The sequence below is a fragment of the Triplophysa dalaica genome, chromosome 22 (assembly GCF_015846415.1).
Source record: "Triplophysa dalaica isolate WHDGS20190420 chromosome 22, ASM1584641v1, whole genome shotgun sequence".
NCBI lineage: Eukaryota > Metazoa > Chordata > Actinopteri > Cypriniformes > Nemacheilidae > Triplophysa > Triplophysa dalaica.
In genome coordinates, this window is record NC_079563.1 from 19,828,903 (window position 1) to 19,856,164 (window position 27,262).

The following is a 27,262-nucleotide window of genomic DNA, read 5'->3' on the forward strand; positions in this document are numbered from 1 at the left end:
ATAAATAAAGATTTATTATGATGTATCTTTATTCACTTTGAACAAAATGTACTATAGTAAATGTTAAGGTACACTGCGGTATTTTTAAAGGAACGTGATATGTTTTTAAGGTGCTATGTAAGAAACTAGAAGAGAAAAGCGCGTCAGTGCTTTTGAGAGAAATAAAGTTTGCAACTCAAATGAGTTTTCGCATTTTAAACATTAAAACAAGGAGAGATCATTTAGGAGCTCTCGTGCCCTAACACCCGACGCGACGCGACGCGACGGAACAGAGCGCTCTGCGATAAACGCGTCGCTCGCGGGGTGTGAGGTTACTGTACGCATTAGATCCGCCCCTTTCAGAAAGAGAGAGAGAGAGAGAGAGCGACTCGTTCTTTCTCTTGTATGATGAACAAATGCTCATGTGTGGATCGCGCGGAGAGCTCTGAACGTCATCTAGAACCCTGGAGATCTTTTTCTTTCGTTTCATCCAAGACGGCTTCACCCACAGTTCCACGCGTCAAACCCGATGAAAGACGCGGAGTTTAGTGCGCGCATTCTCAGGTTGACGCGCGCATGAAGCTGTTTGACGCGGTCCTGGATTTGGAGAGCTCGTGAGGACTTCTGGTGCTGCGTGTGTTTGCGCGTGCAGTCAGACACTTATGCGTAACAGAGTAAGTCACGATTCTCTACTTTTATTTGTCTTTACCAATACGCACCGGAGTTTTATTACAGTAAAAGTGTATATCACTATTTGTGTGTCCACACTTTTACAACAAACACCATAGTTAAACTACCAAAACTGAAAGTAGCAAAACCATGGATTTGTGGTCACCATGGTTTAACTACAGTAAGCTTGGTTCATTTTCTCCTAAACCTCAAATGTCTTAAATGAGAAGTGCACTTTCTGAGTACTCTTGTATTTCTTCCGTGTGGAACGCAGGATATCATCAGTTTTATTTTATTTTCTCAACGCTGCGTATGGTGGTTCAGTCTCAACACTCATCAAGAAAGCAATAACTCCAATTGCTGTATTTATGTGAAAAAAACTTTCTATTTATACCCCGCTGCGGTAACCGGAGAGCCATAAACATGTTGATTTAACAGCGATGCCTATTGAAGCTCAGTTAAACCTGCAATATTCAGAACAAGCTTTCACCGGCATGAAACTGCGACATACTGGAATAGGTTTAGAAGAGAAAACGGCTCTTACGATATCAACACCGAAGGCCAAAATCTACTGAGAAATCGAAAGAACTTCCAGCTCCACTTTATAACTTTCATCTGGTTGTGTTAGTAAACAGGTTTTACTCTGCAGGCTTTCAGGATTTGACGTCGTAGACGCTCCAGGACTCTCGGCTCGGAATAATTTATGACTTTTTAAAAAGAACTAAAGGAGTTTAATGCGAGGTGAGATGGTTGTGAAGAGACTCGCTCGCACGACACACACATTTCAAGTTGATGAACAGAAGCTGGTGTGTGAGTGTGTTAGTTAACAGTGAATTGCGTGAATTAAAAGATGACGATAACAGTCGTGTTTCACAGGGAAGAAATGCTAAAGCTTGGGTTTTTATTTGTCTGAAAGTGCGACAGATATTAAGTCAGTCGTGGATTTGTGGATGATGTGAAATGTCTGAGTCTTTGTTGGTTTGTCATAATCGAGTTGAAATTGTGGTATTGTAATGTGCCAGCGGATGTAAGTGTGTCGGTTCTTGTGTCTGGTGGTGTGGGTGCGGGTCAGACCTTCATGACACTTTCAAGAGTTTTTTTCATAATCCACTTAGTGAAATTCTGATCACTGAGACGACAGATCGAATCTTCAAAATGAGCTTTCTTTTGTACGCGACAACCGTTTGTGTTTATCTACAGACACAACAACTGGTCCATCATCCATTCTGGCCTTAGAAAGCCAGTTCTTACCCAACACTATTATTATCTCACTCATATAGTCTCACGTGCGTCTCAGATATTTCTCTTTAGAGAAAGAGTCATAAATGTGTCATGAGAGATTGAGAAGAGATGTTGAAGATGTGTCAAAGTGAGCTCAGATTTGTCTCGTCTGTCAATCAAAAGTCGATATAGGAGATCTCAATATCAACTCAAACATCTCTTATCAAATGCAGATGATTACGGCTCAACGCTCTTCATTTAGTTTTTTCGTATTTGCTGCTGTTTTTTTCGGTGTCTCTGAATTCTCAAAACGCCTCTCAAAATGCTTGCTATGGATGCGGAAAATCGGTCAGTTTTTTCGGTCAGAGGCTGTGTCGACGTGATTGACAAAACATGTATTTATTTTTTAACGTGCATAAATTTCGGACGGATATTTCAGACTCGATGTGTGACGGCCTTAACTCATGTGAACGGTTTCGGTCACCGCGTTCCGTCCTCCAGTCTGAAGGTTTTGCACAGAGAACTCTTTGTACGCCGCTGGTCTGTACTTCAGCTTTAATCAGACGTGTGTTAGTTAGGTGATATTTTTAGTGGTTTGTAGTTTGACGTGAGGTTAGCTGAAGCGACAGATATAGTGTCTGCGGGAATCCTGGCGTGATGGGGACAGTGGACTCTTCTTCTCTATGTGCATGTGTGCGGTTTCCTGACGGTTTTCAAACACAAGCCAGGTGTCCGTCATAACACAAGTGGACATTCCTGACCTCCTGACGTGTCACAGAAGTCCCTCTGATCATGATCGGCTGACACAAACACAAGTTGTGCTTCTGAACGCCATCCACTGAACGTGAGCAGTTTTTGTGATATTTGTTTTGTAAATTTAAGTAACCCGTCTCTCCACGCTGCGCTTTGCATAAATCAAAATATATCAGTTCTTGTTGTTGGGGGTCTCTGATCCCACCACAGCCCTGATTCGTTTTTATTTTGATGTCAGCAGCTGTTTTTATTTGTATGAGGTAAGAAGTTCATCATTTATTTTGGGTTGCGCCGTGTGTCTGGAGGAGGGAGGGGGAGTCTGGGGGCGGTAACGCCATCGTTCCGGTTTACTCCCGAGTGTCGACGTCACTTCCTCCCCGCATGCTCTTTCCCATGCTGCTGTGAACGCCCACATCCAGACCCCCGGCCCCCCGCTGCCGGAACACACACCGCAGAACAAATGAAATCAAACATTTAGATTTGTAGAGAAAGAGAGGGGAGGAACGGATCAAAACTGTCATCAGTAAAACTCTCCAATTAAGTTAAGAAGAAAAAGACTGGTGCTGTTATTTCATGTGCTCCTTCTGAGCCCGCCGAGGTTACAGCAGCTCGTGAAACGGCCGTCTGGTTTCTTTGGGTCACTCACCTGCTGTGTGTGAGCGTGATCTTCCCAGCATCCCTCGCACATGTTGCCAGCAACCCGGAGAGCCACGAGACGAGAGCAAAGCCTCTGTCCTGAGATCTGCCAGCTGGCTAAATCTGTTCTTAACATCGGCGCTCTGACAAAAACACTTCAGGGTGTCGATCACAGAGATCTAACAGCAGAACACGTGCTAAGATTTAATAAGACCCAACGTTACATTTCAGATCATCTATATATAAGTTACATTTTTATTATCTTTCTCACATGCCGTTTAAGGGATAGATCACCCCAAAATAAAACGTCACTCATTCACTGAACTCCATTGACTCCCACCGTACACAGAAGCACTGAGACATTTCTCTAAATATCTTCCTTTGTGTTCCGCTGAAGAAAGACACAGGTCCACGACCACATGAGAGTGAATAAATGAGAAGAGATTTGTTTTGTTCATATTGGCGCAGAAGATCTTCATGACAAAAGTAGTGTATTTGAAATAATGAAAGAGAAGTGATATTATAGAATGTGGACAGCCACATTTCTGTTTCAGTTGACTGTGGTTGTGGGCTACACACACACACACACACACACACACACATCACAGCTGTGTGACACACATTCACAGCAAAGGAAGCCATGCAAATAAAAACAACTAAGCAAAATGTGTCATTTCATACACACGTGTATCAGTTAACCTCACTGCTTGTTTTTATTTAATTTAAACATTCAAACATTTAATTCATCTCTTTTGTGTTGTTATGATGCAAAGATATCTGAATAGAACCATAGAAGAATGTCAATTTGTTTAATACATTTTATAAATGTTTCATTAAATCACTTTGTATGTCTTGAGGTGAGGCGGCTGTTGAAGGATTTGTCACTTTCTTACAAGTTTTAGATACGAATACTGTACATTTGAAATGTTTGTGTCATTTTTGATCAATGGCCAACAATATCAAATTAAAAGCCTCGTATCATAAAATCATTAAGTCTTCAACTGAAAAACCGTCAATATGCATCTGTTCTCATCAGGGCGAGTGAAGAGTGAACTTCATTTTCCATTCAACTATTCCTTTAAATAAATTGATATTGTTTTATAGATGTTTTGATATTTTATTTGGAAAACAAGACACATTTTAGAGCCTCAGTGTCAGGGTGAGGTTGTGTGGATGTAAGCGGGCGTCTGGGATCTGGTCTCATTCAGTAACCTCCAGAGGTCCAGCACAGACAGATGCTTTCTCCTCTTTGTCCTTGAGCGGTACGGGTGGGCGGAGCTTCACTTGTCCCCATTCCAGCTCTGATTGATAAAGTCTCTTGACTGTTGAGGCTGACGTTCGCTTGATAGACACTGAAGACCTGGACTGAAGAAATCCGCTGTAGATCTGACTGAACTTGTGTTCTTCAACCTTTTTAATATGATTGATATGAAGACTGCTTGGGCTTGGTTTTGAGTAACTCATGTTAGGTCACATATTCGATCATTTTATGACTGTAGTTCTTATAAACATGTGTGTGACTTGCAAAACCCCTTCATCTTAAGCATTAAACTTTGGCACTTGAATGAAAACTTTACCCTTAAACCTGTATGTGACTCATTCGAACACAAACAAAGATATTTTGAGAAATGTCTTGATGCTTTTTTTGTTCATATCACTATAAAAGTTTTTTTCAACTTAAGAATAGGTTGCCTTAAAATTTTAAGTTAATTCAACTTAAAAATATTAGTTAATGTAATGCATTTCTAGTTAAGCTGAATTAACTTTAAGGCAACCAGGTAACTTATTTTTTAAAGTTGAACCAACAGTGATGTAAGTCAATGGAGTGTTTTTAAAATATCTTCTTTCGTGTTGTGCAGAATGAAGATGTTACTTGTTAAAGATCAGAAAATAAAATGGCCACACATTAAATGCAAGATGATTTTTTGCTGCGGTTTTATCACCGAACTTCCCATTTACTGCTTTGAGTAGCATGTGTGATGTCACTTCCTTCCATGAGAGCGTCTGTGAAGAGTTCCCGTCATTATGTCCATCTGTGCGAGCTGCTGGTTGTTGTTTGTGAAGAGTGACTTCCTTCTTGAAGTTGGCGAGTGAGTCGTCTGTCACCTCGGGGGTCTGTCGGGATCTGCTTCGACGTGCTCTGACAAGCTCCTCCGTTGCCTGGCACGTCTTCAGATGCCCTGACAGATAGTGATAATGAAGTTGTTCAGGCTCCAGTATTAATCGTGTTGCGTGACTTTCATAATGCAGTTATTTGTCATTTTTAATATCGGCTTTTTAGAGGTTGTTAAATGTTTCGCTTGCTCAGATCGTGCCGGCGAGGTGTGGTGATAGTCTTCTACCCGGGCTGGATGTTGTCCGGGGATGTGATGGCCCCCCGGAGACTGTCTCAACCCTATCTAGGTGTTATCTCAGTGCTGTTTTATTTCCGTGGCACCGTGCCGCTCTTCTCGGGGTGAGGAGGTATCTGTCCTCTCCTGTTGTCCCGGGGAGAGGCGGCAGATTAACAAAGTGGCTTAATGTTGCACGTTACTCTCAGGAGACGTGTGCTCCTCCCCGTCTCTACGTCTTTATCTTTCCGTCACATGGGTAAACACGCCATCATCTCTGACCTCTGAGCCACTCTCTCTGTCTCTGCATGTCCAGTTCCTCTGGGCTTTTACCTGAAAACTCCCGTCTGAAAACCCCTCATGAGACAGCGTCTGACATCACATCACATCACTGAAATAACTCGCCATTCACTGTACATTTAAATAATCACGTTATATATTGAAAAAAGAGATTTCATTTATTTTATTTTTTGACTAATAAATGACTTACATTAATGTTCTAAGTGGTATTTATTTATTTATCAAGATTTATTATTATTTAAAATTTGTTAAACATTTTTATTATTGTATTACTTTATTTAGTTTTAGTTCATTTATAGAGTTTGGTTCCAAAGAGAAATCAAAGATCATGTTTTATTGTATTAGTTGCCTGTATGTTTTTGCTATTATGGCTTAAATCAAACCAAACTAACTGCATTTGGATTGATATGAATTGGAATGCACAATAAAAAACATTTAAACATTTAAAAAAGATGATTTAAAAAAAAAAAAAAAACTCATTTTGGAACCGAAGTCTTCTTTCGTTAATTTAATGTTGTTTTTTATTAATTTTCTTAAAGCTTTTCATTTGTTTTATTCATTTATCATTCGCAAACTTTTTTTCATGGTGCATTTAAGCTACGAAACACATTTTAGAACTGAACACATCTGAAAAGATTTAATGTTCATATTCTAAATACACTATATATTGTACATATACTTAATTCTCAAGATTGTCTGACCGTTATTCATGTGTAAGTCTTTAAGTTGAAATGTTTGTGTGGTTTTTATACGGTTTGTGGATTGTGGAGAAACAGCATTTCATTTCACTTAAACTAAATGATGCACAACTTAATCAAATGTCCATATATTCTTCAGTTCCTTCTTGAGTTGTTTGAACTTCTATGACTACAGTACTTCTGGTTTTTAAATCCTCATGGTCTCGTGTAGATGCTTCTGACTTCAGCACACATCATTGAAGTGATGCTTGAGTCTGGCTTTATCGGATTACATGTCCTGAACAGCTTAAACAACGGTAACGTGTAGCTCACCGTGAGACGGCACACGCAACATCTTGAGCATGTACAAGGCCATAATTGGATTCATTTAAGCGTTAACTCGATTATGAAACTGACTTCTTTCCATGCAGAAAGCAAGCAGAAACTGTGTTTGCTCTCGAGTGATTTAGATTTACTGCAAGTCTCCATTTCTTTGGTAAAGTGTGATCATCAGCGAAGCCGAGAGGAGCCTTGTGATGCTTTTAGCATTCAGTGGTGCTTTTCAAATTCAAATGAACATTCCTGTAACTTCCTCATCTGACGGTCGTCTGTTTCTCTCATCTCTCCTCCATAAACTCTTCACATATCTCAGGCTTTTATCAGTCGATTTTAAGCAGAATCGTGAGGTCACATGTTGACCACAGTAAAGCTGAACTCCAGCGTTTGAAGTGTGTGTGTGTCTCTTCTTCTGACCACATGGACTTTTTCTCTCATTTGCATCGTGAGTTAACCTTTTACTTTTATTTCCTTGTGCGTATGTTTCATGAGACATTACTTCTCTAAAGAGATCGGACCTAAAAAAACATAAAAAGATTGTGTTTAAACACTCACTACATCCACCATGAAAAACTAAGTTCTCAGTTTCAGAGTCTCAGATGTTTCTCCTAAAAGTGTTGAAATGAAAAGAGAATCTAATGAGAGTGTAATGAATGTCTGGATTTGAGTAAATGTGATGAGAAATGATGATATCCAGATCTTATAGATATTTGATTGCAGACGACACAAATCTGAGCTCAGTTTGAGACATTGTTACATTTCTTCTCAATCTCTCATGACATCTGTGTCACCTTTTCTCCTCATGAGAAGTATCTGACACACACATGAGACTTAAGAAAAAGTTTCTCAATTTCTTCACCTTTTAATCTCATTGATGTCTTGGAAAAATCATTGAGATACTAATGAGATGTTTTTGTTTTCTACTGCAAAATAAGACAAATATCAGCATTTATAAAAGCATGTATGAAACAAATGTGTCATCGTTCTGTTCTGTTTTCCGGAAAGTTTTGATTTTAGTTCACCTCTTATTCCCACTGAGAGTAATCACACGTTTGTCTGACAAAATCTGTCTCTATGTGTCTTCTCTGTTCAGGAACGAATGCCAGAGTCTCTGAAATAAGAGGAACGAGCACTGCATTGAGGATCAGAGAGAGAGAGAGAGAGAGAGAGAGAGAGAGAGGAAGGAGTCGAGTATACCATACTATTGAAATAGGAAGGAAAACCAGACCGATAAAATGGGGAGAAAAAAGATTCAGATCGCGAGGATAATGGATGAACGCAACAGACAGGTAAAGACATGATATCTTATGGGAAAGAAGGGGATTATCAATTCACAAAAATGTATTATTGTATACACACACACACCCACACGGGCGCACACACCCATACGAACACACCCATATGCAGAAACACACACACACGCACACACACACAGTGTATGCATCACTTAAGGAAGTGTGTTCTGATGTGACGACAGCGTCACAAGACTCTCACAAGGTGAATTCTCACCCTGCAGCGGCTGTGTTCAGTGTTGCTCATGTATGTTGTGCTTCCATGTGTGCTTGTGAACATATGTTTTAAATCCTCACACATGATTCCTCATCAAAGGTAATGCGAGTCATTTTTTAATTATAAAACCAATATCTCCAAATGAAGTCTGCTGCTAACACCATCATAACAGCGGTTTTTAACTGCGATTAAAATGCGTTGCGAGATTGAAACAGAGCCGTAGAACTTGTACATGTACATGACTGATCGAACTCTAGCGTGAGGGGATTATTTCATTCATCAACTTCTCTACTTTTAGTCTTCTGTTGCGTGTCCTGACCTCACATGGGTTTCTGGAAACCTACAACCACATCAAAAGGGAAACGATGAAAAAAAAGTCAGACTGTTAGTTCTCAATAAGACGAGGTGGTTAAATATTTGAGTTTAATATGTGCGCGCGTGTCTCTTTAAGAAGTGAGTTTATTTGTTGTAAAATGTGTTCTGCATGTTATTCTTCGGTTCTGAATGATGCCTCTGTGTTTAAGTGGACATCAGGATAAATGACCTCAGACCCCCCCATTGACCAGCGCAGGGCCGGAAGCCAAAGCAAAGCCATTGTTGAGGGGAAACCATTGGACACTTCCTGTTATGACAGGAAATGATCTCAAATGTGTTTCCTGACCCCCCCGCCCCCTTTCCCGTGCTCGTATGTATTCTTCATGTTAGACGTCTTAACCCACCGCTGGACTCTTAATCACCTCCAGTCCTTTACATCCAGTGTGTGCAAGATTTGCAGAAGACACATCAGAGTTAAACTGCACAGCAGAAGCTTGTAGGAAACACACACGCACACACACACACGCACACACACACACGCACACACACACACACACACACTTCTGTCTGAGTCAGAGATGTAAAGTTGAGCACATGCAGTGTGTGAAAGGCCAATGATTTCTTCTTGTGTGTGTGTGTGGGTGTGTGTCAGTGAGCATGTGTAAGACATCTGTCGTTCTGTGTGTGTGTGTGTGTGTGTGTGTGTGTGTGTGATGTTAATCACGTGGAGGTGAGAGAGTCAGCGTGCACAGCAGTAGAAGTGAGAAGATGCTCCTGCTGGAGTTTGTTTGTGATGGAGCACATGACGCCTGAAGAACACGCGTGTCTTCTGCATGTGCACACAAACCACCAATAAGATCTCATCATAAAGCCATGATTCACAGATGTTTAAAATCGACCTACTTTGAGATAAAACGTTAAAAGCTGCCTTAAATGAAGTTAAATCAAAAGAGCTTTACAAGCGATTTTAAATCGACTTAAAGTTGCATTTCATAAATCTTTAGAACAGATTAGATCGACCATGGCTATATGACAGTTACTATAGTAATAATAAAATAAAATTGATTATAATAATGAAACTTTACACAAACGCGATGTGATTTTTTTAATCGTGTAAACGCACTCATAAGAGAAGCATCCGAGAGAAAGGTCAAAACGAGGCATAAATGAAAACTCCATTAAATCTCTAAAAGTGCAATAAAAAGTTCTGAATGCAGTTTGATGTGAGATTTCTGAGTATTTCGGGCAGGTGTCCAGCAGAGTTTTTATAGAGCCCAGATGTCCGTCCGTCTCTCGGTTTCATCACAGATGGACAGATTGTTCGGTGAGGGTTTAAATGGTGTCTTTGGGAAACAGTGGTGTGTAAATGAAACGTGTGAGTCCGCCGGCGGGTCTACAGGTGATGTCGGTGAACTCTGACACACAGTCTCTGTCGTTTGTGAAGCGCGCCGGGCAGAATTTCACCTTCAACTCACCCATCTAAATTTAGCATGGCACGCAGAGACCTGATAGTCTCCAACCAGAGGAATCTGCCGAACTATCCTGTGTTTCATATGGACACTTAACAATAATCACAAAGTATACACGAGGCTAGTCATCTGCTAAAAACATATACATAAACATATGAAGAGTTTGGTTCCAAAATGAGATAACTCTTATTTAAAAAAATCATGTTTTTATTGTGTTTAATTATGTAAGTTAGCTGTGTTAAACAAAACAAATCAATTGCAGTTTGATTGACAGTAGTTGGAGTACACACAAAAAAAGATTTTTGAAAAGTTTTAAACGGAGTTATCTCATTCAGTCCAAATCACTGGTTCCCAAATGGGGGTACGCGGTACTACAGGGGGTATGTGAGAGAAACTGACATTTAGGAATAAATAATGAAAATCAATAAATCAATAGATTATGATTATAGTATTTTTACATGAAATAAGGAGTACACACATATGCATTAAAAATAAATTCATACATTTTAAACGCATTTAAATTTATAAGAGTTATTTATTGAGACCCGGGATCAGTGTCTGGGCACAAAATAATGTCTGTCTTTTTTTATGATCACGATGAACTTTTCAAGAACTGAAAAACACTGATTTACTTTTCACTGTTATGCCTAATACTTAAGAGATTTACACAGTTGCGTACCATACAGAAATGTTTATAAGCAATAAACCTGCTCGGGGCATCAGATATAATAACTGTACTAAAAAAGGGTACTTAAGCCAAAAAAGTTTAAGACCCACTGGTCTAAATGAACTCACACTCATGTTATTCTATATGATGTCACATAATGTTGAGCGAAGCTTCAAAAGGGAAACAAAAGAATAACACAAGTATCATAAATCATTTCTTGTAATGTCACATTTAGTCCTCGAGTGACATGTCACATCCTCTGGTTGTTTCTTCAGGTTACGTTCACCAAGAGAAAGTTTGGACTGATGAAGAAGGCGTACGAGCTGAGCGTTCTGTGCGACTGTGAGATCGCTCTCATCATTTTCAACAGCACTAATAAACTCTTCCAGTACGCCAGCACTGATATGGACAAAGTTCTGCTGAAATACACCGAGTACAACGAGCCCCACGAGAGTCGGACCAATTCTGATATTGTGGAGGTGAGTTTCTCTTTGCCGTCACACTAATTCAGTCAAGAACGACGGAAAAAGACCCCCAAAAAACATGAGTACTTTCTTAAAAATAATGGTGCTTCCCGAAGGCATAGTACAGGGGGTTTCAAACTGGGGTCCGGGGCCCCCAGGGGGCCTCCAGAAGGTTGCAAGTGGTCCCCCAGAAAAACGATAAAAGTCCACAGTGTTTATCTGCTTTTTGTGCTATGTGTAGTTTCCAGATTTGTTTCTATTTGAATCTTTCTAGTGAGTTTTTCTTTCTATAGTTCCTATTTAGGTTTAGAAACAATGTTGTCTTTATAATATATCATATTTGCTATTTATACATTTTTAAACGTTTCTTTACACAGACAAAATAAAGATTGATATGTATTTTATAAAAGGGGTCCCTCACAAAGGGTCAATCATATTTGGGGGTCCTTGTCATCATAACGTTTGAAAACCCCTGGCATAGAAGAACCTTTGTTTATCTAACTGGTTCCATAAAGATCCTTTAACATTCTGTTCCACAAAATGTTCTTTGTGCGAAAACAGGTTCTGATTAATGAAAGGTAAGAAAGAGATGAATCTTTAAAGACTATTTGAGTGACGGTTCTTCTATGGCATCGCTGTGAAAGACACCTTTTACTATAGTAAAACCGTGGTGAATGTTCGTAAGGGATGGCGTTTGTTTCAAAGACAGATTGTCTATCAGGGTTTGGCAAAAATGCGTTGGAAATAAACGTGCTGAAATACACAAGAACACATGAGGAGAGCGTGAGGTGTGAGTTTGGTGGTCTGAAGCGTGTTGAAACGATTGTTACGACAGATGTTGATGATGATGGGATGAAGGGATGAAGACTTTAGCGTTTATCCGTCAGAGCCGTGTTACACAACAGGCTTAAGTCACTCGTCAGGTGCTCGGCACTGAGACTCGACATCTTTCTCACTGCGTCAGGTAAAACTGATCAGAAGAGCCGAACCCTGAAGCTGATCTCAGATCAGTGCACCCCTGACTTTGAGAAACAGCAGACTCTCACAGGGAAGAGAGGACTTGAAGGTTTCCCACCCCACACGCATGAAGGGCCATGACGCTCCCTGTGGGAGCAGTGGGAAAATATGTTCCCTGGAAAAGTCCCTGATCCAGGAAAAACACAGAGAGACGTCCATTGACTTGTGTTAGGAGCCTGACGGTGCCACACAAACAAACTCTCTCAACACGAAGAAAAAACAAGACGAGAAACAACCTAACACATCAGCGTTTCTCTTACGGGGACTTGAGATGACGTCAAGATATTTAAAGTGACACAGTCCTGTCAGCATCTATTCTCTGTCTTGCGTTTGACACACTCTCTTCAGCCGAACACAAAAGAAGATATTCTGAGAAATGTGTTCATACAGTGGGTGTCAATGGAGTCCAGTGTTTGCTTATCAACATTCTTCAAAATATCTTCTTGTGTGTTCGGCTGAAGAAAGAAACTGGTTCAGGTTGAGATCCAGCGGTACCGGCGGGGTCATAGAATGTCATTTGAACACAGGGTTTTGTGGGCCGGGTGTGATGTTGACACATGCGTTACACGCGTGACCCTGAGGTCAGGCTTAGCTGAGATGAGAACGGCGTGACTGGCCTCATGAGCGGAGAAACATCCGACTCCCTGCCAAGCCGGCGAGTTTAATCCTGTTTCCTCGATTAGCCTAATCTGAAAACGCCCCTCGTAATCCTAAAGTCCACAGCACACACACACACATGTCGTCTCATGATTTCTCCACGAGACGACCAATGTTACTGACGGTCAGATGTGATGTTGTTAAGGTGATGGAGGAAAGCCGCGTCTCGTATGGCGACTGACCTTCGGCGCATTTCACCCACACAAACCTCAGAGAAAACACGCCGACAGCATTTGATACTTTATAAACTGGCCGTACGCCTCAGAATCATTTCTCTTCATGTACTTACATGTCATCACATTCTTCAGCGCTTCAATGTTTCGTTTCTTCCCCGCCTGCAATTCCCAGATTTGACATTATGTCTTCATCTATGTTTATGACAGAGTATTTAAATGCAGTTTCATCATTTTCAGTGTCCACCTTTTCTCAAATTGTATGGAAACGAATGTGCAAACAAGTGTACTTCAAGCATACTATTTTAAGTATTCTTAAGCAGAGTTCAAGTATATTTTTAAGAATACTTTATCTAGTAAGCACTAGTATTAACGTATTTGTAAGTGTACTATTTCAAGACTACTTTGAATGAAATTGACCCCCTTTAGTTTAATAAAGTGTACTTGTAAATAGGGCTGTGCAATTCATTGAAAATGAATCGTAATCGTCAAATTTGGCCTTCAACAATTAGAAAAACTAAATAATCGAGGTAAAACAATTATTGTGTCGAATTCCATTTGGCATGGATCCTCTCTTTTCTTGTGGTATAAACCCACTACATTATATATATATTTATAAATTTGATCTGACCTTATATAAAGCACACTTTTTACATATTTATATTTTTTTAATTCTCAGTATAAAAGGCAAGTTTTTGAGTTTTCTTTGTTGTTCTTTAAGGTAATAAGTTATCGTGTTAAATAATCAGGATCTCAATATTGGACAAATTAATCTGGATTATGATTTTTGTCATTATCTAGCAGCACTACTTGTAAATATGCTTTAAGTGTAACAGTTGCACACAAAAGTGTTTTTCCGTGCAGTTCAAATAAAGTTAAAGACTGACGTAGAAAATATACGTCCAAAGCTTTAGTTTAAAAGAAACATGCATGAATGAATGTTGTTTTCGTTAGGGAGGTGATGGCAGAAACTCTTAATCTACTTTTCAGATGAGCATTGATGATGATTGACAGATTCAAACTGTCAATCAGATTTGTTGGGTTTATACCTCTTACAACACAGTCACAACATCATGAATCCGCCAGGACTCTTAACACCCTAAAGCCTTTCATACTATATACGCACACATTTATGTATATGTTATAAATGTGTGCGTATATAGTTATGTGCGTATGTATGTTATATATTTTATCTAAAAACCCTTGCATAGAGATAAACAATACAGAAGGTCACTAAATATTCCTGAGGTCCCGTATCACCCGATGGGTTTATTTCATAATGATTCTTAACACGTAAATCAATGTATGGAATAAATCATTCCATGGGCAAATAAATTGTTTTGTTAAATGTGAGAAAGTCTTCTAGAAAGACAAGAAACTAAAGTGTGAGATATCTGATATGTGTAGAACGATGTAAGAAAGAAGCTGTAAAGAAGTCAACGCCGTACGCCGTTCGTCTGGGCAGGAATTTCACCCGATAGAGACGTCTTTGTTCGGCCTTCTGCTTCACAAAGGGGTTAACTGGAGTGTACTGCCTCAACGTGTTGTGTTTTGCTCTCTCGGCCCGAGACGTGTGGTTATTTATACGATTTTCACATTCTTTACCTCGCTGGCCCTTTTCCGTTCTCCGTCCCGGTTCTCAGAGCTGCTGAAACGAGGAGCAGACGCCCAACTTGTGTGCCAGACCCCCCTCTCCGTTCCAAGCCTTTGTGATTTTCCTGTGATCCCTCCCCGTTAAATGCCTGAAAAGCGGTAGTTTACTAAAAATAGAAAGCGGCACATCTAAAAATAGCTGTGGTCCGCCAGCCGTGCCAAAGAAAATTGAGAAGAATAGGCGTGTGGAGTACTGGAGAAAGAGAGAGAGGGAACGCCCGCCTGCTCTCTCTCTCTCTCTCTCTCTCTCTCACAGACAGATGTGTTCTTCAAATCAAACGCATTAGACGTTTCAGACTTTTAAGAGAAGAAACCGAGAGTTCTTTAGATTTCGTGACTTGTCTCCACACACGCTCGTATCGGCCTCCATCTGTTCAGCTATGTAAACTTGAAAACACGGTGTGAAATTCAAGCGTGCGGTGACCTCAGCCCACATTTGAGGTCATTGTTCTGATGCGCTCATGCCTAAAGTCTCAAACGCAGTATTTATCGCCCTGTTTTCTTTCTCCTCCATTGAACGACATCACAGGGCGCTTTTACATTCCAACATTAATCTGAACCTTGTTGCGTGAGTCAGGTTTTCCGAGACCCGAGTCGACTTTACTGTGAAGAGCTGAAGTTTCTCAGGTTGAAATATGTGTCCTTTGATAAGTGGTGGAGAAGACCAAAGCTGCTCATCGATGGATAGATACAGATTTATTTCTCACGGGTGGCGTCGGGACACTTCAGTCTGGTCTTTATTATAGACGCTGAGGAGCTTTGTGTTTAAAACATCTCCAATAATTGACCATGAGTTATAGTGGACTGCAACAAAGCTCAGTTCATGCGTGTTGAGTGATCACATGATCCCTTGAATGATAACACATGATGAAATGCTTGCGTGCTGTATTGTGTGATTATTTACAACTAAACACCCTGGAAGAAATTGATTCAGATGTATAATATTGGCCACAGGAGACAGAAAACAAAAAGATGAATATCAGTCACTGATTGTTTTTTTTTAGTTTTTCCAGATTTCAGTCCCACATTTGGGCTTTTTAGTGATGGACTTTTTTTATTTAATTTTTTTGTCCAGAAACAAACTTTACACTTTGTTTACATTTTTTAGTGTCGTGTTAATACTTGCTTTTAATATTGGCCTTTATATTTATTGTCATCTCAATAATTATTTATTCATTTTATCCCTTTATATATTTGTTTTTTTATATCATGTTTTTATTCTATTTCTATTTGAGTTTTGGTTTATTTTTTATTTATTTTCCCCTAGTCATTTTAGTGCTTAAACTTCTTTCACTTTCTTATTTTCTAAAGTTTTTTAATTATTTCAATGTTTACATTTGATTTGATCCCAACAGAAGTGTTTTTAATGTTCCGGTTATATTGACAAATGTCATTTTGAACATTTGTGTTCACACATTCTGGTCTTAGTTATTACATGAAAGACGACTATTATAGTTTTTATTTTAGTTTTATTAATATTTTAAATTAGTTTTTATTTTGGATTAATTTAAGATAAAGTTTTAGCAATGTTGGTTGGTGATTTTGTCAATTTCTAAATTTATTGGTTGTTGGTATGTTGCTATAAAATATTTATTCATTTTTATTTTAGTTTTTGTTTATTATTATAATTTTCCTGCTTTAAACTTCAGCATTTAATTTTTTTCAATAAATTTTAGGTCAACATTTAATTGAATTTGAATGAACAGGAAATTTGAACTTGCACACAGCCGAGCCGGATTATGTGTCATTCTGTGTAATTGTGTGTTGAGTTGTGATCCATGAACTATTGGCCAAAGATCACTCTAGAATATTCGTCAAAGAGACGTTCAGTGTTTCAGAAGTCAGGAGAGATTCTGTCAAAACAGTCTGACATCATCTGTGAAGCACGAGAGATGGAGATGTGTCGACAATCAAAGCACCAGAGAATACAGAACGTTCCCTTTTTCACCTCGACCCAGTTTGGAAACGCTCTTCCGCTTCCCCGCGGTCGGGTTGGATATCCAGCGTGCCGGTTTGGAGAGAGTGCCGGGGATGTGCTCCCCGTGGTAATTACACTCTCTGCCGTGTTTAATACCAAACACACATCGCTCGACTCGTGGCAGTAAAAGAGAGGGTCTTTGATTCCATATTATAGGGTACTGAGAGCATCAAAGGAGGTAAATTACCCAGAAGTCCCCAGTGTGGCATTTTCCAAACGTTGGCCAGCTGCTGTGGTCGGAGCAGCTGGCGTAGAGGAGCCCTGGAGGCGCTCAGACTGTGCCACACGTTGACCATGTGACCCGCCACAGGAACGGAGGGATCACCCAAAACCTGGACTTTCTGCACAAAATCAGTGCGGCATTCGTTTTCCACCCCGATCCAGATGCTTCTCATAAACTCACACTCGCCTTTTTCTGCTTTACATTTTATTGTAGTTTTTCTTTTTCTGACTTTATCAACTACTTTTGGACTGATTCTGTGATGTTTCTGTGTTTTGGATTTTGTTCTGTTCCACACATCTGTCACGCTCAGTTTATGACTCACAAAGATAAACCAACAACTTTACACACACACACACACACACTCACAAGCGTATTCACGCATTCACCCACGCATTCTTCTTTTATTTTTATGAATTATTTGTATGTTTTGATGGTATTTCTCATAGTGGACACAGTATTGAGATCAAAGTGTTCGACCATTACACTTAAAGTACACTTTATAAACGTAAAAGCCTTTTCATCCAAAGTAGAGTTAAAGAAGGACACTTACAAGTCTGCCACTATAGTACATACTACATAAAGTATACTTGAACCATAAAGTAAACTAAAGGCATTCATCATTTTGTGAGGGTAACTGTACGTCAACAATGGTGTCATGTGTTTCATATGAAAGCATTTTATGAAAAACATCAGAGACAACGTTGAGCCGTTAATGAGAAATGAACGAGCTGGTTTGGTGTGTGTGACTCTTCATCTTTGCCCTTGTTTAAAGTGTGAGGTGAGGAGAGACCACCCATAGTACGAGGTGACATCGCTCCGTCCCTCCGTCAGCTGCCGGCAGTTAAAGGTCTCGGCTGCAGTCTCAGCTGTCCACACTTAACACCTGCCGTCCGCCGACATCATCATTCCTCAGCTGAAGGTTACTGCGTAGTGTGCTAAATAGGACGCTGCGTCTACATGCATGCGTCTCCGTCATGAGGGAGACGATATGAAGCTGTGGTTTAATTAGGAGCAAACCTCCATAGAGTTGAGAAGACTTAGAGCTGTCTCTCCTCTCTTCTGTTCTCTCTTCTTCTACAGATGATTAGAGCTCGCGCTGCAACACACACGTCACACACACATTTCAGAAAAATGTATATTTATTTCATTGCTCTCCAAGAGAAGATTTGGCGAGAAGGTACTCTTGGTCTGAAGCGGTCTGTGCTGGTCTGAATGTTTGGTCCGCTGATGTCAGGCGATCAAGTCATGTTGCTAAAAGCATCGTGCGGACGGTGAACTAGAGGTCTCAGAGACCCCCAGACAGCATGATGAGGGTGCACGGTGTAGCGTTTCCAAGCTGCAGAAAATAGCCTTCTACGGCCATCCCTTGGGTTCAGGGCTGTGATTGGCCGACGCCACGGCTCCTCCCCCTGAGCTCAGGAGATTTGTTGGACAGGTGCAAAGTCCCTGACAGGTGCACATCTCTTGAATGACTGAAGTGACTGGAGATCATATATGCATGTCTATCATATACATTATTTTATTGAACTGTTTGTCTCCATAAATGCAAACATTTGAGGTTAAAATCACTCTCCTAAAAACAAGCAATGAAAAGCAGCGCTGGAATGACAGATTCAAATTGAATGGCAGGAAAAGTTTGATTTGTTTTTCAGTGTCGCCCTCGTGCGGTCAAAGAGGAGATTACACCTCACTGTCAACAGAAGTGTGACCTGTTTCAGGTTGTGACTGTAGTTTGTGTGTTTGTTTCAGACGCTGAGGAAAAAAGGTCTCAACGGCTGTGATAGTCCTGACATCGATGCTGAAGATTCAGGCCACAGTCCAGAATCTGAGGACAAATATCGCAAAATCAACGAAGACATTGACCTGATGATCAGCAGACAGAGACTGTGTGTAAGTGTCATGTGCTCAACTCTGGTTGTGTGAAACGTGAATGAAAGTCTAAATAGAATGACAATAGAAATCAAACACAATACGAAATGTTGTGAAGTGCTCAGTACTCGCGGTTTGTGTTAAAAATTCAATACTTCCAAGACTAAAAAGAGAAGAAATCAAAAAATTCAAGACTTAGAAATTAAGATCGAAGAGTTAACAACACAGCATAACTAGGAATATATATGAAATACATACATCAAAAAGCATGTTTTTTATTGTTAACATGTTTCTATTGTGTTAGTTAGCTGTATATTTTGAGTTATTATGTCTTAAATCAAAACAAACCAACTGAAGTTTGAATGATAGTAAAAGAAATGCACAATAAAAAACGTGATTTTCAAAAAAAGTATCTCATTTTGGAACCAAACTCTTCATATCTATAAGCAGTATATGTGGACTTATGTCATACTCAAATTAATTCATTTTATTTAAAGTGCTTTGGATTGTTGCAGATCTTTTACACATCATAGAAGCGATTATGAGGAAAAACAGAATATAAATAAGAAAAAGAATGAAGTTATGAAATCTATAGAACACATGATATTATTGCATGTTTTCTCTCATGGCATCTACACTAGAGATATCTGTCTAACTGTCGAAGTGTTGTGATCAGATTATTACTATTAATAAGTGTTTCAGGGAGAAGGTTTCAAGCTCTTCAAGCTGTTTGTTACCAATATACTGAAGCATTTGTTTATATTTGACTGAACCCTTGTGTATAGAGTCTCAACATCAGAAAATGTCAGTCTAATATATTTAAAAAAGGGAAATAAACATGTGTTATGGATGTGACATAAAATGGATGCGGTTTATGGGAGATGATAAACTTTGTAGGATTTCTGTAAGATAAAAAGCACAATCCTGAAGCAATAATACCCAATGAATGGAGAAGTGATGGCTCTTCATTGAACATCAAGTAGTTATTTTATATTCATTTCATGTGTTTAAGAGGAACATAAACTTCTGAAGGTGTCCATCCTGAAATTGAGGATGAAAAATCATGCACTAAAAATAAAACACATGTTTTTTAAACTTGAAGAGAGACCTCACATGGGTGTTTGCTATCTGTGTCGATAGTAAAGTCAAAACTCAATTTGTGTCATGGTAAGCTTGACATCTTCTCGGAAATGACCGTTGATTTTCATGCATTTTGTTTTCCAGGCGATCCCCCCCTCTAGTTACGACATGCCCGTCTCAATCCCTGGAAGCAACCCCAACAGTCTGATCTACAATCACCCCGGAGCGTCTCTGGGTAACCCCAACATGCTGCCTCTGGCCCACCCATCCCTTCAGAGGAACAGCATGTCTCCTGGATTGAGCCACCGGCCCCCGAGTGCAGGTACTGAGCCCCCCCGCCCCGTCACTCCACACAGTGTGAGACAATCTTCATTTCCACACTTGCATCAGCAGAGGACCACCAACACATCCAAACACACCTCACGTGGATTCAAACGTCTTTACATACTGTACACTCAAATATTTCTTTCAGGCGGTTGCTAATATAAACACTCGGGAGTTTAGGCTGCGTATATAAAGACGAGCACTTTTTCCTTTTTTAACTCTGGTGCTGTGTTTGTGGTGGAGGTTTCCTCGGCCGGAGATGCGGTCAGCTCTGGATTTATCCAGACACATTATATTCCTGCAAACTCTTCATGGGCGTTTCTGTAACTACACACACTTTATGGGTTTCATTTCATTTATTCAAGCTGCTTAAAATGCGTTTTAGTTCTAGACGGATGTCTGTTGGTGCTTCTACATTCTTTATTTTTAAATGTTCAATGTATAGATTTTATAGTCATGTTCCCGCTCCAGACGCAGAACAAATATGAAGAAAAGATCTCATTCATACACTTACAACTATATTGAATAATACACCGCATCCATGTTTATTCTGCGAGTATAACATACATTTAGTTTAGATTTTCTATGTTGTTGATGCTTAAGCTGCTGTAATAATGGTCTTGTTTAGCAAGAAGAAAAACGTGTCTGTGAAGAATATTTGCGTCAGAAGAAATGATTGAAATTATAATTCAACATTTGTGTGTGTATTCAGGATATAAAAAGCCAGAAATAAAATCATCATAGACTTCACATCTGAAACATTATTACTGATTAAATAAATGAATGATTTTGACAGAATTTTTGTTAGGATTTCAGAAACAAGAGTCCATGATGTACGTGTGTGTGTGAGTGAGTGTGTGTGTCTGCTGTCATTGTGTGTGTGTGTGTGTGTGAGTGAGTGTGTGTGTCTGCTGTCATTGTGTGTGTTTGTGTGTGTGTGTGAGAGAGAGAGTGTGTGTGCGTCTGTCTGTCAGTGTGTGTGTGTGTGTGTGTGCGTGTCTGTCTGTCAGTGTATGAGTGTGCGTGCATGCATGTGAGAGTGTGTGTGAGTGCATGTCTGCTGTCAGTGTGTGTGTTTGTGTGTGTGAGAGAGAGAGAGTGTGTGTGTGTGTGCGTCTGTCTGTGTGTGTGTATGTGAGTGTGTGCGTGCGTGTCTGTCTGTCAGTGTGTGAGTGTACGTGCATGCATGTGAGAGTGTGTGTAAGTGTATGTCTGCTGTCAGTGTGTGTGTCTGCGAGAGAGAGTGTGTGTGTGTCTGTCTGTGCATCTGTCAGTCTGTGTTTGTGTGTGTGTGTGCGTGTCTGCATAAGTGAGTGTGCGTGCGAGAGTGTGTGCGTGTTAATGTGTGTGCGTTTGTGCGTCTGTCTGCTTTCAGTGTGTGTGTGCTTTGTGAAAGTGTGTGTCTGTCTGCTGTCACTGTGTGTGTGCTTGTGTGAGAGTGTGTGTCTGTCTGCTGTCACTGTGTGTGTGCTTGTGTGAGAGTGTGTGTCTGTCTGCTGTCACTGTGTGTGTGCTTGTGTGAGAGTGTGTGTCTGTCTGCTGTCACTGTGTGTGTGCTTGTGTGAGAGTGTGTGTCTGTCTGCTGTCACTGTGTGTGTGCTTGTGTGAGAGTGTGTGTCTGTCTGCTGTCACTGTGTGTGTGCTTGTGTGAGAGTGTGTGTCTGTCTGCTGTCACTGTGTGTGTGCTTGTGTGAGAGTGTGTGTGCGTGTCTGTCTGTCAGTGTGTGTGTCTGTCTGCTGTCACTGTGTGTGTGCTTGTGTGAGAGTGTGTGTGCGTGTCTGCTGTCACTGTGTGTGTGCTTGTGTGAGAGTGTGTGTGCGTGTCTGTCTGTCAGTGTGTGTGTCTGTCTGCTGTCACTGTGTGTGTGCTTTTGTGAGAGTGTGTGAGCGTGCGTGCTTGTGGGTGAGTGTGTGTGTGTCAGAGGGCTGTTGTGTGGTGGTGTTTGTGTGGGAAGTTGTGGGTTTGTTATGATTGTCTGACGGATCTATTTTGCGCTCCGCTCGACTGTAGTGTCTCTCCTGTCATTATTCTTCGGCCTCCCGCTACAGTTTGCTTCGTATTACAGGAGCAAAACTAAATATGAGTGTTGGCAGGTCCGGCGACGTCTGAGACTTTGAAAGGTTTTTCTTGGCCGGTGGAATCCTCTCAATAAGGCTGAACGGGGGTTTGTGGGCACGACTGGACTCACACATGTGGCTGATGGAGCTCGCGCGCAGGAAAGAGGCGTCAGTCAGGCGTGGCGTTCGCCTTCTCAGCGTCAGTTTTGTTTAACGTCTGCTCTTTTATCCTTAGGTGGCCTCATGGGTCCAGATCTCGGAGGTGGAGTGGGCAGCAGTGCTGGTAAGAGTCGTGTATATATTTATCATATGTATGTTTGTTGTCGAGAGACTCAAAGCTTCTCTGTGTTCTGCGCGATTCCTCCCCGGATGTTGATCCAGCGGAACCGCTGTAGGATGTTGCGGCGAAGGGTCTTAAATAGTGTATTTAAAGAAGTACTTCATAAAAACATCTTAAAGCGAATTCTGATATCATGAATCTTTCGACACACTCGTGAGGTGAGAGGAAACGTGACGTGCTCGGAACTTTAAGATTCTTTAAAAAGTTATGAGCTGCACATAGTCTGAAAGATGAAAACGGTTCATTCAGCAAAAAGATGGAAACGAACCAACACTGAGAAAAATTCATTTAAAGAGAAGCTTTGGAAAATCTCTTAATTGACAAAAAGAATTAATCTTGAGTTTAAACATTAAAAAAAGAACACGTATGAAGCCTCCTTAATTTTGACAAATCAGGTCTCTGTCTGTGAAATTCTGAGGAAATCCCATAATCACATTATAAGATTAATCATTAAATTAGTCATAGGCACAAAATGACGAAAATGTGTCATGTGTTTTAAATGCCGTATTTGAGAGATTTTTTATTTATTTATTTACATTTATAATATTATAAATACTGAAATTCACAGAATCATGACAGCAGATTTTATTATTTTGCACAAAATACATCCTAAACATTTTATTTGATGTTGACTGAGAAAGACAATGTGGAAGATTAAAAGATATCAAGGTAATTTTTTTACATATTGTTCTTTACATTATACAGGATTATTATCACTTCAGTTCAGAAAGGCTCACAATATTGAAGCTATTAAAGCTACTAATATTTTGTTTTAAATATGAGTATTTTGCATATTTTAAATAACAGTATATGAGTTAAAGACCCTTATTATTGAACCGTGAAGTTTAAGAATTTTTAATTTTTCGGGTCTGAACTGAAAGACTTTTTCTTGAGTTAAAAGAGTTTTTGTGTTGTTTTACAGGGAACGGTTACGGAAACCACCGCAGCTCCCCCGGTCTGCTGGTCTCTCCGGGAAACATGACGAAAACCATGCAGGCAAAATCTCCTCCACCCATGAACATGAACAACCGCAAACCCGACCTGCGCGTCCTCATCCCGCCCGGATCCAAGAACACCATGCCCTCCATCGTAAGTCCACACACACACCTTTTCCAAGATATCCACACAAAATCTCTTTTCAAGTAAAGACCATTCATATTAATACTACATTATACTTGTCATATTAATTATAAATGGTTGATTCATATGTAAACTGAAGTGTCTCTGTTCTGTAGTCAGTTAAAAACACACACCGCACACACTTTTTTAAGTTAAAAATACATTTCTAATTGAATTCTATTGTTTTTAATCACCTGCCAGTCAGAGGATGTGGATATGTTACTGGTGAGTGTCAGTGGTTTACAGGAACACACACACACAGGCAGAAAGTTTTAATGCACATCCACACAACCCCGTCACATTCATCCGTTGCCAAGAGGACTGCTTCACTGGTCCCCATAGCAACAGTGAGACCTCCGGCAGAGGTGATTGGATGGAGGAGTAATGATGTCACATGATGTACTAAACAGTCAGGCGGAGCATATATGACTTACAGTTGCATTTTACTGTTTTAAAATATTTAAATTGTATTTTTTCTCTTATAGAACCAGAGAATAAACAACTCCCAGTCTGCCCAATCCTTGAGCACCCCAGTGGTGTCTGTGGCCACGCCCACACTGCCAGGACAGGGGATGGGCGGATACCCATCAGCCATCTCTACCTCATACGGTACAGGTGAGAGCAAACCAACTTTCACTTTAAAGTCCCAGTGAACTTAAAACTGACAATGCAGTATTTGCTCATGAAATAGTTTAACCATCATGTTCGTTTTCATAATCTTTAGTTAAATTCTGAGAATGCACTTCTGTCCGGTAATGACTATCCATCTTAAATGACGTATGGTAGATGGCTTGGGCGGAGCATTCATTAACTCCTCCCCTTCAATCGTCAGTCTGCTGACAGTTCGTATTAAAATACAATGTCTGTTTTATACATCCAATCAAATGGCAGAGAAAGACGAAAGCCACACCCACTGTTTTTCTCATTACACATTCAATTTCAAATACGTCAAAACAGGGAAGTAAAAGCAATCACAACTTCCGGTTCACAGGGACTTTGAGTAAATTGTGTGCAGTAAAAACAAACTGACTTCTTTAGACATTAGTGCAATGATTTATTCGTGACTGCAGTAATTGCATTCTTTTCTTAATATATTTGCTCATATTGTCACATGTATAAAACTCATTGCTGTTTTATACAGTCTTAGGGCGCTTGTGACTGTTTGCAGAACGTCAGTTGACCACAAGGGGGCGCCATTTTACCACCGTAAATCTGTGTTGATCAAAGTTATTTCTGTTTCTAGAATATTCTCTCAGCAGTGGTGATCTGTCCTGTCTGACGGCTTTCAACAGTTCAGCTTCTCTTCATCTGGGTTCAATGACCGGCTGGCCACAGAACATTCAACACTCTGGTCTCGGACATTTAGGGTGAGCATCACCTGCACCCGTGTGTCCAAAAACCCTCTGCCACAGTTTTATCATTTAAACCGCAGCGAAGCATGTTTACTCTATTACTGTACTGATTTTACTTTACTATATTCTAAAGAATATTCTCATACCTTTTACATTTCCTAAATATTTTTTTTCCAATATTCTTGAGTACATTAGAAATCTTGAACTTGAAAGCGTAAAAAAAAAAAAACCCATGATTCTTTATCTTTCTCCATTTGTCGTTCTCACATGTCTCTGCCTGTTCATTTTATAAACGCATGCTCCCGCTCAAGCGTCTTTCCTCTCCCCCGCAGGAACTGCACCGGCGCACAGTTATGTCAAAGCTCCACCCTCTCCCTGCCGTCCAATCAGAGCCTGCACATCAAGTCGGAACCCGTTTCTCCTCCCAGAGACCGGGCGGGGGGAACCCCGGTGGGCATGTACCAGTCTCAGCAGCAGCAACAGTCTCAGGCGGGTCACCTGCGGCAGGACGCCGGCCGCTCACCCGTCGACAGCCTCAGCAGCTGCGGCAGCTCGTACGAGGGCAGCGATCGCGAGGAGCACCGCGCCGACTTCCACTCGCCCATGGGACTGCTGAGATCCGCTCAGGACGAGCGGCAGAGCCCGTCCGTCAAACGCATGCGTCTGTCCGAGAGCTGGGCCTCGTGATCGCTCGGGGAGAGCTTTTCACTTTAGTATTATATTTGTTTCTGCAGCGTGTGAGTGCTACAATAAGTATTAAAACAAGATATGTATAAGATAAACGGGGAGGGGGGGCGTGTTTGTGATTTGGGGTTGGGGGCATGGGGACATGCATCGCTTGTGCCACGTGTGGGGAAACCAAAAAAAAGAAACATTATATATTTACAGTATATATACATGCAGTTTTACATACGGACGTGTGTATGTTTGTATGTATGTATGTATACGAGCGTACAGGATAAAGAAGAGAAGTCTGGTACTCTTATTTGGTAAAGCTACTTTTTAGTTCAGTAATATATATAATGCATAATTAAACTATTAAAAGATGCATTGCATGCGTCTCTGGTTGTAATATTCCCCCTTAGGAATCGCGGGGCCTTTACGTTCACGACGGATGCACACTAACTCGCAAATGTATGTTATCACAGACGCTGTTGTGTTGCAGGTTCAACGTATTTATGTAAATAGAGGACGATGAGGCTTTTGGGTAAATAAGCTGCCAGGATTTGCAGATTTCTTTACCGTTAATGGAGCGAGAGAGAGTCATCACACATCAGGGGCCCGGGGCTGAGGAGAAACACGGAACATTTACAGGAAAAATTCAATCTGGAATTGTTGTGAATGATCACTAGACGAGACGTCTGATGTCTGTGCTTTTGAGCCGTGTTAACAACTTTCAAGTTCTCTGGGTCTTGTATTGCCTATCCCCGGTGGAAAAGATATGTACAATACATTTTGCTTATATTTTCATAAAAAACAATGCAGAGCATTTGTTGCTACCTGTTGACCACGAGTCATAATGTGATTTCAAGCTTTGCCGATGTTGAACAGAGAGGTAAAGCCGTGTGAGAGCTCCAATAATAAAGCCATATCAACAGTTGATCATCCGTCTGTCTAGACTGGTTTGTTTGCATCACACTGACTCTTTCATAAATCTGCCGAATATCACCCAAATATTCATCAGCTGGTGATTATTCAATATCAGATGATTGTCAAATACATCACTGGTGCTGTTGGTCCAGTACAGTCAGACTAGAGATTTTCTACACACCAGAAAACATTCAAATCCATGTGAGTGGCCCAAAATATTTCTTACTTTATGTAGAATTTGATTTGTGCAGTGTGTTCATGTGTTTTGAGACAACATCAAAACAAAAAGAAAGAAAAGGTATTTCTTAGTATTTTGGATTGAGCGGAGAAGACAGTAGGTTTGATCAGATTTGAGTCACTTTCCAGCCTGAACTGAGATCAATAATCTTTTAGAACCTGAAATTCTTCACACTTGTATCTGAACCTTGACAGAAAACATTTCATTTTAACATCTTCATTTCTTAAGAGATATTAAAGACCACTGACTCCTCTCAGTACATTACA

The 27,262-nt window shown here is 40.4% G+C and overlaps 1 protein-coding gene across 3 annotated transcripts in view; it reads left to right on the forward strand.

Annotated features, from left to right (window-relative positions):
• The window catches only part of mef2ca (myocyte enhancer factor 2ca), a 30,223-nt gene extending 3,455 nt beyond the window's left edge, over positions 1 to 26,768 (forward strand). The window contains exons 1-11 of one of the 3 annotated variants that reach the window (XM_056736194.1): positions 371 to 653; positions 7,995 to 8,190; positions 11,137 to 11,340; positions 18,776 to 18,916; positions 20,120 to 20,297; positions 22,593 to 22,640; positions 23,620 to 23,786; positions 24,018 to 24,041; positions 24,302 to 24,431; positions 25,060 to 25,183; positions 25,501 to 26,768. In XM_056736194.1, the coding sequence (XP_056592172.1) occupies positions 8,137 to 8,190; positions 11,137 to 11,340; positions 18,776 to 18,916; positions 20,120 to 20,297; positions 22,593 to 22,640; positions 23,620 to 23,786; positions 24,018 to 24,041; positions 24,302 to 24,431; positions 25,060 to 25,183; positions 25,501 to 25,855 (1,425 nt within the window). In that variant the 5' untranslated portion in view covers positions 371 to 653; positions 7,995 to 8,136 and the 3' untranslated portion in view covers positions 25,856 to 26,768. Of the gene's footprint in view, positions 1 to 370; positions 654 to 7,994; positions 8,191 to 11,136; positions 11,341 to 18,775; positions 18,917 to 20,119; positions 20,298 to 22,592; positions 22,641 to 23,619; positions 23,787 to 24,017; positions 24,042 to 24,301; positions 24,432 to 25,059; positions 25,184 to 25,500 lie in introns of those variants that run through there. The other 2 variants (XM_056736195.1, XM_056736196.1) reach the window with 2 other exon arrangements.
• Positions 26,769 to 27,262: the final 494 nt, after the last annotated feature.